Source organism: Artibeus jamaicensis, unplaced genomic scaffold (assembly GCF_021234435.1).
Source record: "Artibeus jamaicensis isolate MK-2021 breed Jamaican fruit bat unplaced genomic scaffold, CSHL_Jam_final contig_414, whole genome shotgun sequence".
NCBI lineage: Eukaryota > Metazoa > Chordata > Mammalia > Chiroptera > Phyllostomidae > Artibeus > Artibeus jamaicensis.
Genome location: NW_026521822.1, coordinates 6,085,296 through 6,102,532, shown reverse-complemented (window position 1 = coordinate 6,102,532; position 17,237 = coordinate 6,085,296). Strand labels below are relative to the sequence as shown.

At 34.8% G+C, this 17,237-nt stretch overlaps 1 protein-coding gene across 15 annotated transcripts in view; it reads left to right on the top strand.

Annotated features, from left to right (window-relative positions):
• Positions 1-17,237, top strand: part of DGKH (diacylglycerol kinase eta) — a 215,304-nt gene that overhangs the window by 151,434 nt on the left and 46,633 nt on the right. For all 15 annotated transcript variants that reach the window (XM_053665422.1, XM_053665419.1, XM_037131674.2 and 12 more), the window contains 4 exons: positions 918-1,017; positions 3,945-4,218; positions 4,753-4,872; positions 9,093-9,218. In XM_053665422.1, coding sequence (XP_053521397.1) covers positions 918-1,017; positions 3,945-4,218; positions 4,753-4,872; positions 9,093-9,218 — 620 coding nt within the window. The remainder of the gene's footprint in view (positions 1-917; positions 1,018-3,944; positions 4,219-4,752; positions 4,873-9,092; positions 9,219-17,237) is intronic.

Sequence of the window (17,237 nt, the reverse complement as noted above, 5' to 3'; positions counted from 1 at the left end):
TGGAATCTGTTTTCCCCCCCTCCTTCAAATTCCTCTATCTATACCAATGATAAAAATATTTTTTCTTTTTTTACTGTATTTTTTACCATTTGTCTCACACCTGTGCCATCTCCACGTGCCCCCGCAATCACCAATTGTTGTCCATATTATTTTTAAATAGTCTCATTTTGTTCTCAGAATTCATATTAGCCTTTGCTACAAAAAGCTGATCATACAATACCTTTCTGCTTCTTAGTTGTTGTTTTTAATTCAACACCAGCTCCAGTGACTTTTGAAAAACAGATTTGGTTAGTGCTTCAGATCATTTTTTTTTCTTCCAGTCTATTACAAAGAAACAAAATGTAATTTAAAATGTAATTTAAAGAAGTAAACCATATGCACTGGCACTAACAAGACCTAAAATAAATTAATCTTATGTGTTACTTTAAGGAAAGGAATGAATTTACAGAAAATATAACAATTCTAGTGATGGGTACATTGTTAACGTAATACACAACCTGTTTTCAGGAACCATGTAAAATCAAGACACCACTAGGATGAATAGTGGAGTGACAGTGGCAACATAAGTGACAAATTTATCCTGTTATGAGATTATATAGTGTTTAGGAGGTGATATGTTTTAAAATGGGATCTAAAAATACTCATCAAGATAAAATTTGAATATTTAACAGTGGCTTGTTATTACTTTAACATTGCATTTATTTAAATCATGTACAGCAAGGTTTCTCCATGTATCCATCACTTAGAATGTTTTAACTTCTGTAAAATGTATCAAACAGCAGATAGAATTATGGATTTATATACAAATGGTCCCAGTATTTTGAGAGTTTGCCTAGTTGTATTTACTTCTAATATATTCATCAATGAGAACAAATCAGCCTACTGACTGTATTGAACTGTAAAATTTTTCTTCAAAGGATACTGTGTGAAACTGTAAAGGACTTCATTGCCAAAGTAGAGAAGGCATATGAGAAAACCTTGGAAAACGCCGTTGTAGCTGATGCCGTGGCCAGTAAAGTAAGGATGCGTGGGGGGCGTGGAATAATTTCATTGACAGTGTTAGCATTGAATTTGTTATATAGCTAAAATGATTAAGTGGTTTTCCTGCCAAAATATTAGAAATCAAGAGAAAAATTACTTTTGAATCACATACAGTGTTTTAAAAACATTGTATTTTAGGGTAACCCTTTAAGGGGTAGGAAAACTATGTTGCTGAAGACCATCTGACAAACCGAATTTTATAACACAACTTCCCGTGCCAGTGGATTGGCACCTGGAAGAAGAAATGTACAATAGGTCCCTGGGGGAGAACGCTGGGTGCACAGGGTTCCAGGGGAGAGCGAATGGCCTTCCGTTTCATTGGCCAGTCAGGCACCCTCTGAGTACAGTTCCTCACGTTCCCCAGACTTCCGTCCTCCGTACCTTTCAGCATTCTGTTTTTATCTTTATTTTTATAGATTTCTTTCCCCTTCATGAGTTTTCTGAGGCTAAAATGAGAGTAGTTTACTGAACCTTAAAAGCTGCTACTGTGTTTGTTCTCATGAGTTCATAGCAAGGCATTTTTACAAGACTGGGCTCTCTTGGGCTTGCAAAAAAATGATCTCCCCGAAATTCATGCTGTAGATGGTGGGATAATTGAGTGGAAGAAAAAGAAAATACAAATAAATGTACATTTGAGCTTTTTAGCCTTTCTCTTGTTTTTATGCTCTGTGAAGAGCTTCAGAAAACAGAAACCCTCTCTAGTGACAGTTTTCTAATTGTATTTTTTCCATTACCTTTTATCCCCCCCTTATATCATCCTCCCCCGTGTTATCTATGTCCATGGGTCCTTTTTCCTTTTTCCTCAATCCCTTTACCCCAAACCCCCACCCCAAAGCGGTCATCCTGCTTTCTCTCTGTGACTCTGTCTCTGTTTTGCATGTTTACTTTGTTCATTAGATTCTACACATGAGTGAAATCATATGGTATTTATTTTTCCCTGACTGCCTTATTTCACTTAACATAATGCTTTCCAGGTCTATCTATGTTGCTTTTTTATGGCTGAGTAGTAATTCTGTTGTGTATATGTATCATGGTTGTTTTATCCACTCATTTACTAATGGACACTTGGACTCCTACCATATTTTGGTGACTGTAAATAATGATGCAAAGGGCATAGGGATGCTTATGTTTTTCTGAATTACTATTTTGGGTTCCTTCAGATATATTCCCAGGAGTGGGATCACTGGGTCGAAAGGAAGATCCATTTTTAGTTTTTTGAGGTACCTCCATACTCCTTTCCACAGTGGCTGCACCAATCTGCATTCCCACTAGTAGTGCAAAAGGGTTCCCCTTTCTCCTCATCCTCGCCAGCACTTACTGTTTATTGATTTATTGATGATAGCCATTCTGACAGGTGTGAAGTGATATGTCATTGTGGTTTTAATTTGCATTTCTCTGATGATTACTAATATTGAGCATCTTTTCATATGTTTATTGGCCATCTGTATGTCCTCTTTGGAGAAGTGTCTATTCAGGTCCTTTGCCCATTTTTTAATTAGATTGTTTGGTTTTTGTTGATGGGTTGATTTGGGGGAGGGTGTGGGGGGGTTCGATGTTGAGTTTTGTAAGTTCTTTATAACTTTGGACAATAACCCATTATCAGATATATCAGCGAATATATTCTCCCGTTCCATGGATTGTCTATATTGTTGATGATTCCCTTTGCTGTGCAGAATTTTTTAGTTTGATGTAGGTAGTCCCATCTGTTTGTGGTTTCTTTTGTTTCCTTTGCCTGAGGACATATATTACAAAAATATTGCTATAAGCAATGTCTGAGATTTTACTGCCTATGTTTTCTTCTAGGATTTTTATGCTTTCGGGTCTAACATTTAAGCCTTTGAATCCATTTTGAATTTTTTTGTGTATTGTGAAGAAGATGGTCTAGTTTCATTTTGCTGCATGTATCTGTCCAAATTTACCAACACCATTTACTGAATAAACTGTTTTTAGCCCATTGAATGTGCTTGCTTCCTCTGTCAAATATTTTAGTGACACTTTTTTTCCACATTTTCTGCTGTAACTTTGTCTTGGCCTGTCATCAAAGACAAATAAATGGAGAATGAAAGAGTGAGGTTCAGTCCTAAATGTTTCTGTGCCCCCAGGAATTCAAGGAAAGCAGAAAGAAACAAGGGCTGATTGCTTTTGCATTTTCCTTTTTGCTCTTGCTTTGAGCCAATGATTCTTTAAGCACTGTTCACTCCTTTGCAAACCAAAGCTTTGAAGGTGAGCTTACCAAACCTCGATCTGCAGCTTGTAATGCCCAAGATGGTGCCATAAGTTGATTACCTTAAAAAAGTACTTATGTGATATTTTGTATAATACATAGCAAATTTTTTATAATACATAAAATTCTCATACAATGGTCATTTTATTTTTTAAGGTATTTATTTATTTATTTTTAGAGAGAGAAGGGAAGGAGAAAGAGAAGGAGAGAAACATCAGTGTGTAGTTGCCCAGGCAGGTGCCCTGACTGGGAATCAAACCTGCAACCCTTTGGTCACAGGCCAACACTCAATCCATTGAGTTACACCATCCAGGACCAATGGTCATTTATAGTAAAGGGTTTGTTGTGTTGTTGCTGTTGTTGTTGTTTTAAGGAAAAATAGCTATTCCAAGATTTTCACCCATGAAATGGAGGCTGAATGGTTCTGAAGTATAAATTTATACTTTCAGAACCATTATAAATTTTATACTTTCTGAAGTATAAATTTCCATAATAATTGTGGTTTTTTAAATTATAAATTATTTAGTCCATGGGTATGTAAAGTAATATGTAATAGCCAATTAATGGTAAACATTAGTATATCACTTTTTTCCTCTAATATCAGAAATCATTCATTTAAATTACCTTTTTTTTTTAATCCACTAAAGGAGATTCATTATGACATTTTTTGTTTTCTTAGTGTTCAGTCCTAAATGAGAAGCTTGACCAACTGCTCCAGGCTTTGCACACAGATTCCCAGGCTGCTCAAGTTTTCCCAGGCATTGGCTCTGTCATTGTAGAAGAAGATACTGTGGAATCTTCAAGTGAAGAGTCCTTATGTGAAAGCAGGGAACATCTCTTGGATGACACTACAAAACCTTCCTGCCAGAAAGCAGTCAAACCAAAGGAAATAATGATGCGGGCAAACAGTTTAAAGAAAGCAGTGAGGCAGGTCATTGAAGAAGCAGGAAAAGGTACACGTTAACAAAATTGGCTTTTAAAGAAGTTAGCAACATTCTCATTGCAAACAGTGAAATTTTTGTATTGCTCAGACTGGACACACTTAAAAAGTTTGTATTTTTTTAAAGACAAAATAAAAGGTAAAGCTATTTAATTTTAAGAGTTTATAAAAGCTCTGCCTATAGTTTAATTTTTATGTTAATATATATACTCTTAGAATTTTTATAGCAGACTAAAAGTTAATTGTAACATAGATAATAAGTACCCAAAAAAACTTTTTATAGGTTATAACTTATAATTGGACTTGTATTTCATTCTCTAAAATTTTTGTTATTTTTTCTTCTAATAAAAATGTAATTTTGATAGTTTAATTTTATAATCTCTAACATTTACAGATAATGCCCTAAGTTTGTTGCCAATTAGTGTTTATTTGTGAATATGGAATTTATTTTGATTAATGTTCCAATTTTCCTTTCCTGAGCATATATTGATATTCATAGATTTCATTTTTTCTTGTTTAAACATATTTATCTTCTTATTACTTAAAGTTATGGAAGACCAGACAGTTCATCCCTGTGAACCAGTTAATGAGTCATTTGATTATGACAGCACAGAAACAGATGAATCTAAAGAATCTAAAGATGATGATGCAAAAGAGTCATTAACTGGTAAGAAAACTACAATGAAATTATTTTGAAATTAAATAAAATATAACAGTGCTTGTTCTTTTCAAGAGGCTTATCAGTTTGGCCCTGGCTGGTGTGGCTCAGTGGACTGCGTGCCAGCCTTTGATCCAAAGGGCCACTGGTTTGACCCAGGCAGGGCACATGCCTGGGTTCCCCATTGGGCGTCACATGAGAGAAACCACACAATGATGTTTCTCTCCCTCTTTCTCCCTCCTTTACCCTCTCTCTAAAAATAAATAAATAAAATCTTTTTAAAAGTTTTATCAGTTTGAAATAAACTATTTGTGTTTTTAATTGTTCAATTAAAGTTGTCCCCATTTTTTCCCCTATCACTCTCCCCTGCCCTACCAACCCCCCACCTTCCACATTTAGTCCTCCTCTCCACCCTCACTCCCCTACCCCAGTTATCTTTGTCCATGAGTCCTTTATACATGTTCCTTGATGATCCTTCCCCTTCTTTCCCCCGTTATCCCTTCCCTTCTCCCCTCTGGGTACTGTCAGTTTGTTCTTTATTTCTATGTCTCTGGATCTATTTTGCTCTTATTTCTTTTGTTCATTAGGTTCCACTTACAGGTGAGATCATACGGTATTTGTCTTTCACCACCTGGCTTATTTCACTTAGCATAATACTTTTACAAGTCTTTTCAAAATGTAAAGCTTAGCGGTTATTTAGACTATTGTCAAGTTCTTTCACATCTCCTTTTCATCATATAGTGTAGAGATTATCATAGTAAACTAAGGACTGTAGGAGCAAACATGTTTAAATGTCTCAGTTTTCCTGAAGAAACAAAACACTTATATAACCAGATCATAACCTATTTGTACCCACATATTCCTTTGAGAACAAAAGCTGCAGGCCCCATATGCATAAAATTTGGCATTTAAATAATTTGTGAGTTCCTTGAGTTCCATTGATCAGTGTGTAAGTGGTTGATAATCCTTATTCCTAAATTAAATTAAAAAAATCATAAGATACCTAGTTATAACCCCTTTACTACTGAAATTAATTTTACCAATAAATTAATATGTAGTTGCTTTAAGAATGCTAACCATTTCGTTACCTTTTAAGTTTGAGGATGGACTTATACTTTATTTTTTTTTATTTTTTAAATATTTTATTTCTTTATTTTTGGAGAGAGGGGATGGGAAGGAGAAAGAGAACATCAATATGTGGTTGCCTCTCATGTGTCCCCTACTGGGGACCTGGCCTGCAACCCAGGCATGTGCCCTGACTGGGAATCAAACCCTGACCCTTCACTTCACAGGCCCATGCTCAATCTACTGAGCTATACCAGCCAGGGCTGAGGATGGACTTATACTTTTTTTTTTTTTAAATATTTTATTTATTTATCTTTAGAGGGGAAGGGAAGGAGAGAGGGAGAGAAACATCAATGTATGGTTGCCTTTTGTGCATCCCCTGCTGGGAACTGGCCTGCAGGGACCTGGTCTGCAACCCAGGCATGTGGCCTGACTGGGAATCGAACCTCGATCGTGTGGTTCGCAGGCCCGTGCTCAATCCACTGAGCTACACCAGCCAGGGCCGGACTTATACTTTTAATATATCATATTGTATAAGGGAAAGATTAATTTAGGAGATTAAAAGCAGAAATTAAAATGTTAATGAAAATGAGGAAATAATATGAAAATAATTACATAGTACTAATGTAAAGTCAACACTTAGAGTGTTTGCAATCATTCCATTTACTTTCATTACATATTAACTTAGGTAGATTACTACTCTGTGGCTTCCTCATCTGTAAAATGAGGATAATAGTGTAGCTGCTTCATAACATACCCACCCACTTGTAAGGATTTAATAAGTTCATATATATAAAATTCTAGAATAGAGACTCATACATACTGCTATCTGTATGAGTATTTGATGTCATTATTATTACTGCTACTACTGCCACTGGTACTGATTACATTAACTTTGAAAAAATATCCCATCATTGTATTTAAAACTCTAAAAAAGACTCAAATTAGACCTTATGGAACTGAACATATTGGCATACAACCAACGCTTGCAAATTCTACAACCTTAGCTCTTTTAGACTTACTATACACCTGTTCCAGCACACAGTCCAGTTCTATAACCTTAGACCTTACTTCCTTAAATTTTCACCCAGGAAATAGTTATTACTCATAAAGTTTTATGTGCAGTGTTACCAGTAATGAGTAATGGCATTTGTGTAGTGCTTTGTAATTGGTTTAAAAGCACGTTATTCCACGATACTGAGGATGACCCTGCCGTGTCATCCATATCCTTTCTCTACACCTTCTATCTTCTTTTCCAGGTTCTCTCTCCTAAATTCCTTTAGCAATCTTTGACTTGATTATTTCAAACTTCTTGTTTTTCTGGTTGCACCCATCTGTTTGGTCATTGTTTATTCTAAAATATTCCCATTTTCAACCAAATTCTCCATTTCTGTAGTGTAATAGCACTGTTATGCATAAACTACTCATTCTGGACATTGTTAGTGTTATAAATAATACCCAAGATTTTTTTTTGCCTTAAAGTATTATATAATAGTACTATATAAGAGTGGACTCCTCATTTGTTTTAGTGGAAGTGATTTTTTTAACCTAATTATAGTAGTTTACACTCAGCTCTGTGAATTTTTATCATTCAGAAATGATGTGAATCTGTCATTTCACCTTGTGAAAGTCTTTTGGAGCTTTATTTTAGCATCTTACATGTACTTCATCTGGAATTCTATAAGCAGCCTTTCCATGTTTCATCCATGAAAAAATGTTGATTCAAGCAAGGCAGACAATGGTGTTGTTACAATATGGTGCTTGATAATTCCTCCTAACACGATGGCTGTCTTTGGAGGATTGGTTTTTCAGCACTCACTGCTAATGGTTTTTCAGCTAGTTATCACATACCTTACTAATACTCTCATGAACTTGACATTTCCATTGTAGTCAGCAAAGGAAACTAAAAAAATGCAATTATAGAGCTATACATACTGATATTGAAATGTGTCTTTAAGGATGCAGTGTTTAATCTTATTTGTTGACGAGTAGTCCAATTTAGTCAGAATCTGCAATAGAAGTGTTTCTGTATTAAATAATTATTTTTTGAAACACAGTCATTGTATTACCATTATTTTGTGTAATAATTCATGTCTGAGACATGCAAGATCAGTATATTTATGTGACTAATGAAACTTTTAAGAAGAAGCATGAAACATTAATTTATTTACTTGCAATGAAACATCAATCTTAGCCACTAAGATGCTCTCTGCTATTTTTCAGGGATGATTATCAAAAGGTGGTTTTTATTAGAAATTAACCCCAGGGCTTTCTTTCATCTGTGGGAAAAAAGTGTATCTGTTCTGTTACCTTTCTTTAGTGCCACTGGACTGTTTTTGAACAAAGAAAAGACAGTGTAAGATTAATATAGTTATTTTGTAATTAGTCCTAGAAAGAATAAAGGTAATTAAGTTTTAGAGTATTTTTAAATTGAGTTTGAGGATTACTGTTTTTTTAAAACACCTGCCAATAACTCCTAAATTAGTTATGCTCTCCATTAAAATACTACAGTTTAGGTAGAATTAAATCTCTTCTTGTTGTTAACTTTGAGAGTAATTCTCTTTTGGAACAAATTTTTAAATGTATTGAGGTTTTATAAAATGTGATAGAACTGTTTGGGGCAAATCATTGCTTTGAATAAATAATTGAGAAAAGGTATATTGCTTTCACTTGAAAAAATACTATTTTTCTTTCCATTTATAGAAGAAAAGGTTAACTCATGTTTAACATATTAGTTCTGAAAATTACATTAATTAAATTTGATCATTCAGTCAACATTTATGGAAAAAGGATTACATAGATAACATGTTTTACTTTTTAAAAATAATCAGAGTTCAGAATTTCTTTGTATCTTTACACATGAGGTGGTCACATTCAAATTATGAGTATTACTAACCTTTAAGTATGGTAGGCACCTCTTTTGTAGTGATCTTCATCTGTTTGAAATGAGAGATCAAGATACCTACCTGTGGCAGAGTTTCTCCATGTAGTAAATCTCAAGAAAATAAAAACAAAATAGTAAAATAGGAAAACACAGTGTAATATCATTTCTGCTGATGGATTTAAACATGTATTAAATTGCTTCATGTCTTGAATTTTTAGGGGCTTGCTTATTTCTGTAACTTTATCATTTTTTCTTTTTAATCTGCACCTTTTGCCAACAGTTAAAACTGCACCTCGGTCTCCAGATAGTCGGGCAAGTCGTTCCCATACTGACTCTGGCCCTGGTCCAACTGTGGCGTCCAACAAAGAAAACCTCCCTGTGCTCAATACCAGAATAATCTGCCCAGGTAATACCCATTCTGATATATTGTCTATTTGTAAGTATTTCTGTGAAGATGTGTAAGTACTAATTTCTCTGAACTACTGAATTGTGCTCTTAAAGATAAATGTCCCTTTAAGGGAATATGCTTAACACACCAACTAGAATCCAGATCCTTAAAATTTTGTGTGTATAAGAGTTGCCTAGAAAGTATTAAAGTACATGTTTATAGGCTCTGCCCTGAGAAATTTTCTTTGAGTAGTTCTAGAGTAAAACCCAGGAATCTGCATTTATTAAGTACCCAAGATAAATGTGATTTTATACTACTTTTTAAGTATCTTCACAGCTTTCCTTTTAGTTTTTTTAAAACTAATTTTAGAGAGAGAGAGAGGAATTGGGGGAAGGGAGAGAGGGAGAGACATCAGTACATCAATTTGTTATTCCACTTATTTATGTATTCATCGGATGATTCTCGTATGTGACTTGACTGAGGATTGAAGATGCAACTTGGAATGCTAGGATGATGTTCTTCTGGGCAACTGAGGTACTTGGCTAGAGCCTTCTTTTTGTTTTAACCCACAGGTCTCTGTGCAATTATTTTTAGACTAGAACACCTTCAAAATCAATGCCAGACCTAGTAAGATGAACGTTCATTGGGATTAGGTTTGTACTAGTGGAAACCTAGTAATTTGTGCAGCAGAGGATGGAGGAAAACATAGATGTCTCAGAGGCCTTCTTAATTACTTGCTGTTTGAATTAGTGAAAATTCTCCCGTTCATTGGAGAGTAGACTGGACCCCAAATTACACCCTGATATATAACACACTCTTGTGTCTTCCACAAGGTATTTTTTAAAGTATATCACAATTCCATAGTAATAGTTGGAAACTTTAGTACCCTCTTTCAATAGTGGATAGAACAAAAGAGATCAACAAGGAAATGGAAGACTTGAAAACACATAAAGCAAGTAGTCCTAATAGATGTTTATAGAACCTTATACCCAAGAGCAGTAGAGTACACATTCTTCTCGAGTACATAAAAAAAAGATTCACCATGTATTAGGCCATAAAACAATTCTCAGTAAATTTTAAAGGATTGCAGTCATAGAAGGAAATTTGGGAAGTGGGGAAATGCACAAATATGTACATCAAAGAAAAAAACCACAAGAGAAATTTTTAAATACTTTACTGTGAATGAAAACAAAAATACATCATATACCAAAACATATTTGGTGCAGCTAAAGCAGTAATTGGAGTGAAATTTATAGCTGTAAATGCCTGTATTAAAAAAAGTAGAAGGATCTCAAATACATAACTCTCTAATTTGATAAACTGGAAAAACAAGAGCAAACTAAATACAAAGCAGCAATAAGAAGGAAATCAATAAAGATTAGAGTGGAAATAAGTGAAATTGAGTAAAGAATACAATATGGAAAACAAACCAAAAATTGATCTGTGAACAGATTAACAAAATTGACAAGTTTTTACACTGACAAAGAAAAGAGAAGATTGAAATTACTGAAATCAGGAATTAAAGAGAAGATATCACTATGGACCTTACAGAAATAGAAAGAATTATAAGGGAAAAGCTATAAAATATTGCATATCAGCAAAGTAGATAACCTAGATGAAATGGACAAGCTTCTAGAAAAATACTACCTACCTAAACTGCTTCAAGAAGAAATAGAAAATCTGTCTGGACCCTAAAACAAGTGGAGAGATTAAATTAATAAGCAAAAACTTTCTGTAAAGAAAAGCACAGGACCAAATTGTTTTCCTGCTGAAGTTTAAAGAAGAATTAACACCGGTCCTTCGTATACTTTTACTAAAACTAGAAGAGGGAGAAACACTTTCTAACATATTCTATGAGGCAAGAATTACCCTGGTACCAAAACCAATCAAAGACATCACAAGAAACCATACATCAATATCTTTGTGAGTAACAACACAAAAATTCCCAATGAAATACTAGCTAATTGAATCCAACAATTTTTAACAATTATACACCATTATCAATATTATCCTAGTGATGGAAGCTTGATTCAATATGTGAAAACCAATCAACATGATATACCATATTAATAGAATAAATGACAATCACGTAAAAATCTCAGGAGATACAACAAAAGCATTTTTAAATATTCATCCTCTGATGGTAAAAACACACAACCAGGAATAGAAAGGAACTTCTTGGCAATTAAAAACCTACAGCTGACACAACACTTAATGGTGAAAGGCTCAAAGCTTTCTCTAAGATTAGGAACAAGACAAGAATGTCCACTTGCCACTTCTATTCAACATTGTATTGGAATTCTTAGCTTGGAAAATAGAAAGAATTAAAGTCATCAGAATTGGAAATGAGGAAGTAAAACTGCTTGTCAGTATAGTTTATGTTTCATATAGAAAATCCTGAAGAATACATACAAACACATACTATTAGAGATAATAAATCACCTGGCCGGTGTAGCTCAGTGGATTGAGTACGGGCTGTGAACCAAAGAGATAATAAATCAGTACAACAAGGTTGCAGGATAAAAAGCTCAATATACAAATAATCATTGCATTTATGTACACTAGTAATGAACAATCTGAACATGAAATTAAGAAAAATTTCATTTACAATAGCATAAAAATAGCAAGAAAAAATAGGAATACATTTAACTAAGAAGATGAATGATCTGAACACCAAAAACTACAAAACATTACTGAAAGCAAACAAAGATCTAACTTAATGTTAAGACATCTGGGTTCATTGATTGGAAGACAGTATTATTAAGATGGCAACTCATCTCAAATTAATTACAGATTCCTCACAATCCCTACCAAAATCCCAACTGCCTATTAGGAAGAAATTGACAAACTGATCATAAATTCACATTGAAATACAAAAGATCAAGAGTAGTTTAAACAATATTGTAATGGAAGAAGTTGAAAGACACACTTCCTGATTTCAGAACTTACTACAAAGCTACAGTGCTCAAGACTGCGTAGAACTGGCTTAATAATGGTGATGTAGGTCAGTAGAAGAGAACTGGAAATACAGAATGTCTACATTTATGGTTAATTGATCTTCAACAAATGCGGTAAGACAGTTATTCAATGGGGAAAGAATAGTATTCAAACACTGGTACTGGGGCAACTAGATATAAACAAAAATTAAGTTGGACTGTTCCTTTACATTACAAATAAAAATGTAAGAACTGTACCTATGAAACCATAAAAGGACAATGTAGCTGTAAGTGCTTATAACCTTGGCATAGCCATTGCTTCCTAGATATGACACCAAAAGCACCAGCAACACAAGAATATATAAATTGGACTTTGCCAAAATTAAAAATATTTCTTATTCGAAGGGCACCAGGAAGAAAGTGAGATGACAGTCTACAGGACAGGAGAAGGTATTTGAAAATAACATATCTGATAAGGAAATATATACAGAACTCAAAATTCAAAAATAAAAGGACAAATATACCAATTTAAAAATGGGCAAAGGATCTGGGTAGTCATTTTTCCAAAGGAGATTTATAAAAAGGCCAATAAGCCTGTGAAAGGATGATCACATCATTAGTTATCAGGGAAATGCAAATCAAAACCACAGTGAACAACCAAGACTACTGTACTGTGCAAGGATCTTATTAAAAATGGAAGGCTAAATAAGGAGTTTCCCAGACACAAAAAAGGCTAAAAGAATATATCTCCACCAAAGCAGCATTGTAAGACATGCTAAAGGTACTGCTTTAAGAAAATGAAGAAAAAGAGAGAGTGGGGTGGGGATGAGAACACAGGTACAAAGAGAGAAAGTGACAATGAATAAGTACCTATCGATAATAACCTTAAATGTAAATGGATCAAATGCTGCAATAAAAAAACACAGGGTAGCTAAGTAGATTAGAAAATATGACTCACACTTATGCTGCCTACAAGAGACCCACCTCTGAACAAAAGATCTACAAAGACTAAAAGTGAAGGGATGGAAAAACTTATACCAAGCAAGCTGAGATTAAAAAAAATACTTATATCATACAAAATAAAATTAAAAATAAAGACCATAAAAAGAGACAAACAAGGTCACTACACACTACTTAAAAGAATAGTCCATCAAGAAGATATAACCGTTGTAAACATATATGCATGCAATATAGGAGCACTCAAATATATAAGTAAAATCTTGGAGGGCTTCAAGAAAGATATCAGCAGCAACATACTCATCCTGTGGGATTTTAACACCCCACTGTCAACAATGGACAGATCTTCCAAGCAAAGAATCAACAAGGATATTATGGCATTGAACAACACTCTAGAGCAAAATTGATGTATACAGAACCTTCGCCCTTAAAGAAGCAAAATATATATTCTTTTCAAATGCACATGAAACATTTTCAAAGATAGACCACATTGTAGAGCACAAAACAAGCCTCAAGAAATTCAAGAAAATTGAAATCATATCCAGCATCTTCTTGGATCATAATGGCTTGAAACCAGAAACCAACCTCCAAGAGAAAAACTCAAAGACATTCAAATACATGGAGACTGAATAACATGCTATTAAATAATGAGTGGATTAACAATGAGATCAAGGAAGAAATCAAATGTTATGTGGGGGAAAAAAGAAAAAAGAAAAACACAACAGTCCAAAACCTCTGGGGCACAGCAAAGGCAGTCTTGAGAGGGAAGTTTATAGTGATTCAGGCCTACCTAAAAAATAAAGGAACATTTCAAATAAACAGCCTAACCCTACATCTATAAGAACTGGAGGAACAACAACAAACAAAGCCCAGAACAAGTAGAAGGAAGGAGGTAATGGAGATCAGAGCAGAATTAAATGACACAGAGATTAAAAAAACAATTCAAAGGATCAATAAATCCAGGAGCTGATTCTTTGAAAAGATAAATAAAATTGACAACCCTTTAACCAGACTCATCAAGAAGAGAGAGGAACCAAATAAAATCAGAAACAGAAGAGAAGTTACAACTGATACCATATGAATCCAAAGCATTGTAAGAAATTAATATGACCAATATATGTGAAGAGATTGGACAATCTGGGAGAAATTGAGAAGTTACTAGAGACACGCGGTCTTCTAAAACTGAATAAAGAAGCAGAAAGCCTGAATACGCCTACAAAAACTAGCGAAATTGAAGTAGTATTCCTAAAACTCCTGGCACAAAAAAAAGCCCTGGACTGGATGGTTTCACAGGTGAGTTTCACCTGTGAAACATTTAAAGAAGAACTAACTCCTGTCCTTTTAAAACTATTTTTAAAAATTCAAGAAGAGGGAAGACTACCAAACTCTTTTTATGAGGCCTGTGTTATCCTAATTCTAAAACCAGGTAAAGACACAAGAAAGGAAGAAAACTACAAGCTAGTGTCACTGATGAACATAGACACTAATATCCTTAACAAAATATTGGCAAACAGGATCCAGCAGTACATTAAAATGATGATACAAGTGGGATTCTCCCAGGGATGCAAGGATGGTACAATATTCACAAATCAAGAAATGTGATACACCACATAAACAAAAAGAAAGATGAAAATCATTGATTATATCAATAAATGCTGAAAAAGCATTTGATAAAGTATATCACCAATTTATGAAAAAATGCTCAGGGAATAGAGGGGGTACAGCTCAACATAATAAAAACCATATATGAGAAAACTACAGTCAACTTCATACTCAATGGGCAAAAACTAAAAGCTTTCCCACTAAGATCAGGAACAATATAAGGGTGGCCACTTTCACCACTTTTATTCAACACAGTATTAGAAGTTATAGTCACAGCAATCAGACAAGAAAAAGAAAGGCATCCAAATTATAAAGGAGGAAGCAAAATTGTCATTGTTTACAGACCACATTATAGTGTATGTCGAAAACCTTCTAGTCTCCACCAAAAAACTACTTGACCTGCCCTGGCTGGTGTGGCTCAGTGGATTGAGTGCTGGCCTGTGAATCAAAGGGTTGCTGGTTTGATTTCCAGTCAGGGCACATGCCTGGGTTTCATGCCAGGTCCCCAGTTGAGGGTGTATGAGAGGCAAGCACACACTGATGTTTCTCTCCCTCTCTTTCTCTCTTCTTCGCTCTCTAAAAAATAAATTTAAAAAGTTGCCCCCAAAAAATCTACTTGACCTAATAAGTGAATTTGGCAAACAGCAGGATACAAAGTCAGTATTCAGAAATCGAAGGCATTTTTGTACACCAACAATAAAATATCAGAATCAGAAACTAGGGGAAAAGTCCCATTTACCATGGTAACAAGAAAAGTAAAGTAGCTAGAAATGAACTTTACCAATGAGGTTAAAGACCTGTACTTGAAAATTACAGAACAGTGAAGAAAAAAATTAAGGAAGATACAAATAAATGGAAGCATATACTGTGTTCATGGATTGGAAGAATTAACATCATTAAAGTATGTATACTACCCAGAGCAATCTATAGATTCAGTGCAATCCCATTAAAATACCAATGACATATTTCCCAGATTGAGAACAAATATTTCAAAAATTTATATGTATCCAAAAGCAACTCCACATGGCTTCAGCAATCTTGAGAATGAAGAACAAAGTAGGAGGGATCACAATACCTGATGTCAAACTATATTACAAGGCCACTGTAATCAAAACAGTCTGGTACTGGCTGAAGAACCGACACATAGATCCATGGAACAGAATAAAGAGCCAAGAAGTAAACTCAAGCCTCTATGGTCAGTTAATATTTGACAAAGGGGGCAGGAACATAGAATGGAGTAAAAATAGCCTCTTCAGTAAATGCCGTCAGGAGATCTGAACAGGTATATGGAGGAAAATAAATGTAGACCACTAACTTATACCATACACCAGCTCTCAAGATGTATAAAAGTCTAATTACCAGTTGTGACGCCATAAAAGTCCTAGAGGAAAACATAGGCAGTAAAGGCTTAGATAGCCCATGCTGCAAAATTTGGCTGATATATCTCCTAGGGCAAGGGAAATAAAAGACTAATAAACAAATGGGACTACATCAAATTTAAAAAGCTTCTACATGACTTAAGAAACCATCATGAAAGTGAAAAGGGAACCTACTCTATGGGAAAACATATTCGCTGCCAATGATACGTCAGACAAGGGTTTGATCTCAAAAATATACAAAGAACTCATATCTCTCAATACCAGGAAGACAGTCCAAATAAAAAATGGGCAAAGGACCTGAATAGACACTTTTCCAAGGATGACATATAGAGGGCCCAGAGACATAAGAAATGATACTCAGCATCACTAGCCATCAGAGAGATGCAAATTAAAATCACAATGATATGCCACCTCACTCTGGTCACAATGGCCATCATTAACAAATCAACAAACAACAAGTGCTGGCAAGGATATGGAGAAAAGGGAACTCTAGTACACTGTTGGTGGGAATACAGATGCATGCAGTCACTGTGGAAAACAGTAATTTCCTCATAAAACTAAAGATGGAACTGCCTTTTGACCCAGCACTGGGATTGTACCCTAAGAATCTTGAAACACCCATTCAAAAGAATAGATACACTCCTATGTTCATAGCACCGTTATTTACAATAACAGCCAAGTGTTAGAAACAGCCGAAGTGCCCATCGTAAATGAATGGATCAAAAAACTAAGATACATTTACCCAATGGAATGCTACACAGCAGAAGGAAAGAAGGAGCTCCTACCCTTTGTAACAGCATGAATGGATCTGGAAAGCATTATGTTAAGTGTAATAAGCCAGGCAGTGAAAAACGAATATTATATGATCTCACCTATGAGTGGAAACTAATCAACAAAACAAGCAAGCAAAATGTAACCAGAGACATTGAATTAAAGAGCAAACTGACAGTAACCAGAAGGGAGTGGAAGGGATAGTAGGGGGGAAAAGGGGGAGTGTTGTCAAGGAATATGTCTAAGGGACACAGGGACAAAGCCAAAGGGGGTTCCTATCAAGGGAGGTGGGGGTGGCAGGGAATGGTGGGGTGAAAATGGAGACAATTGTACTTGAACAACAATTTTAAAAAATGAAGAGAAGATTATTGATCATAGATTAACAAAAAAAA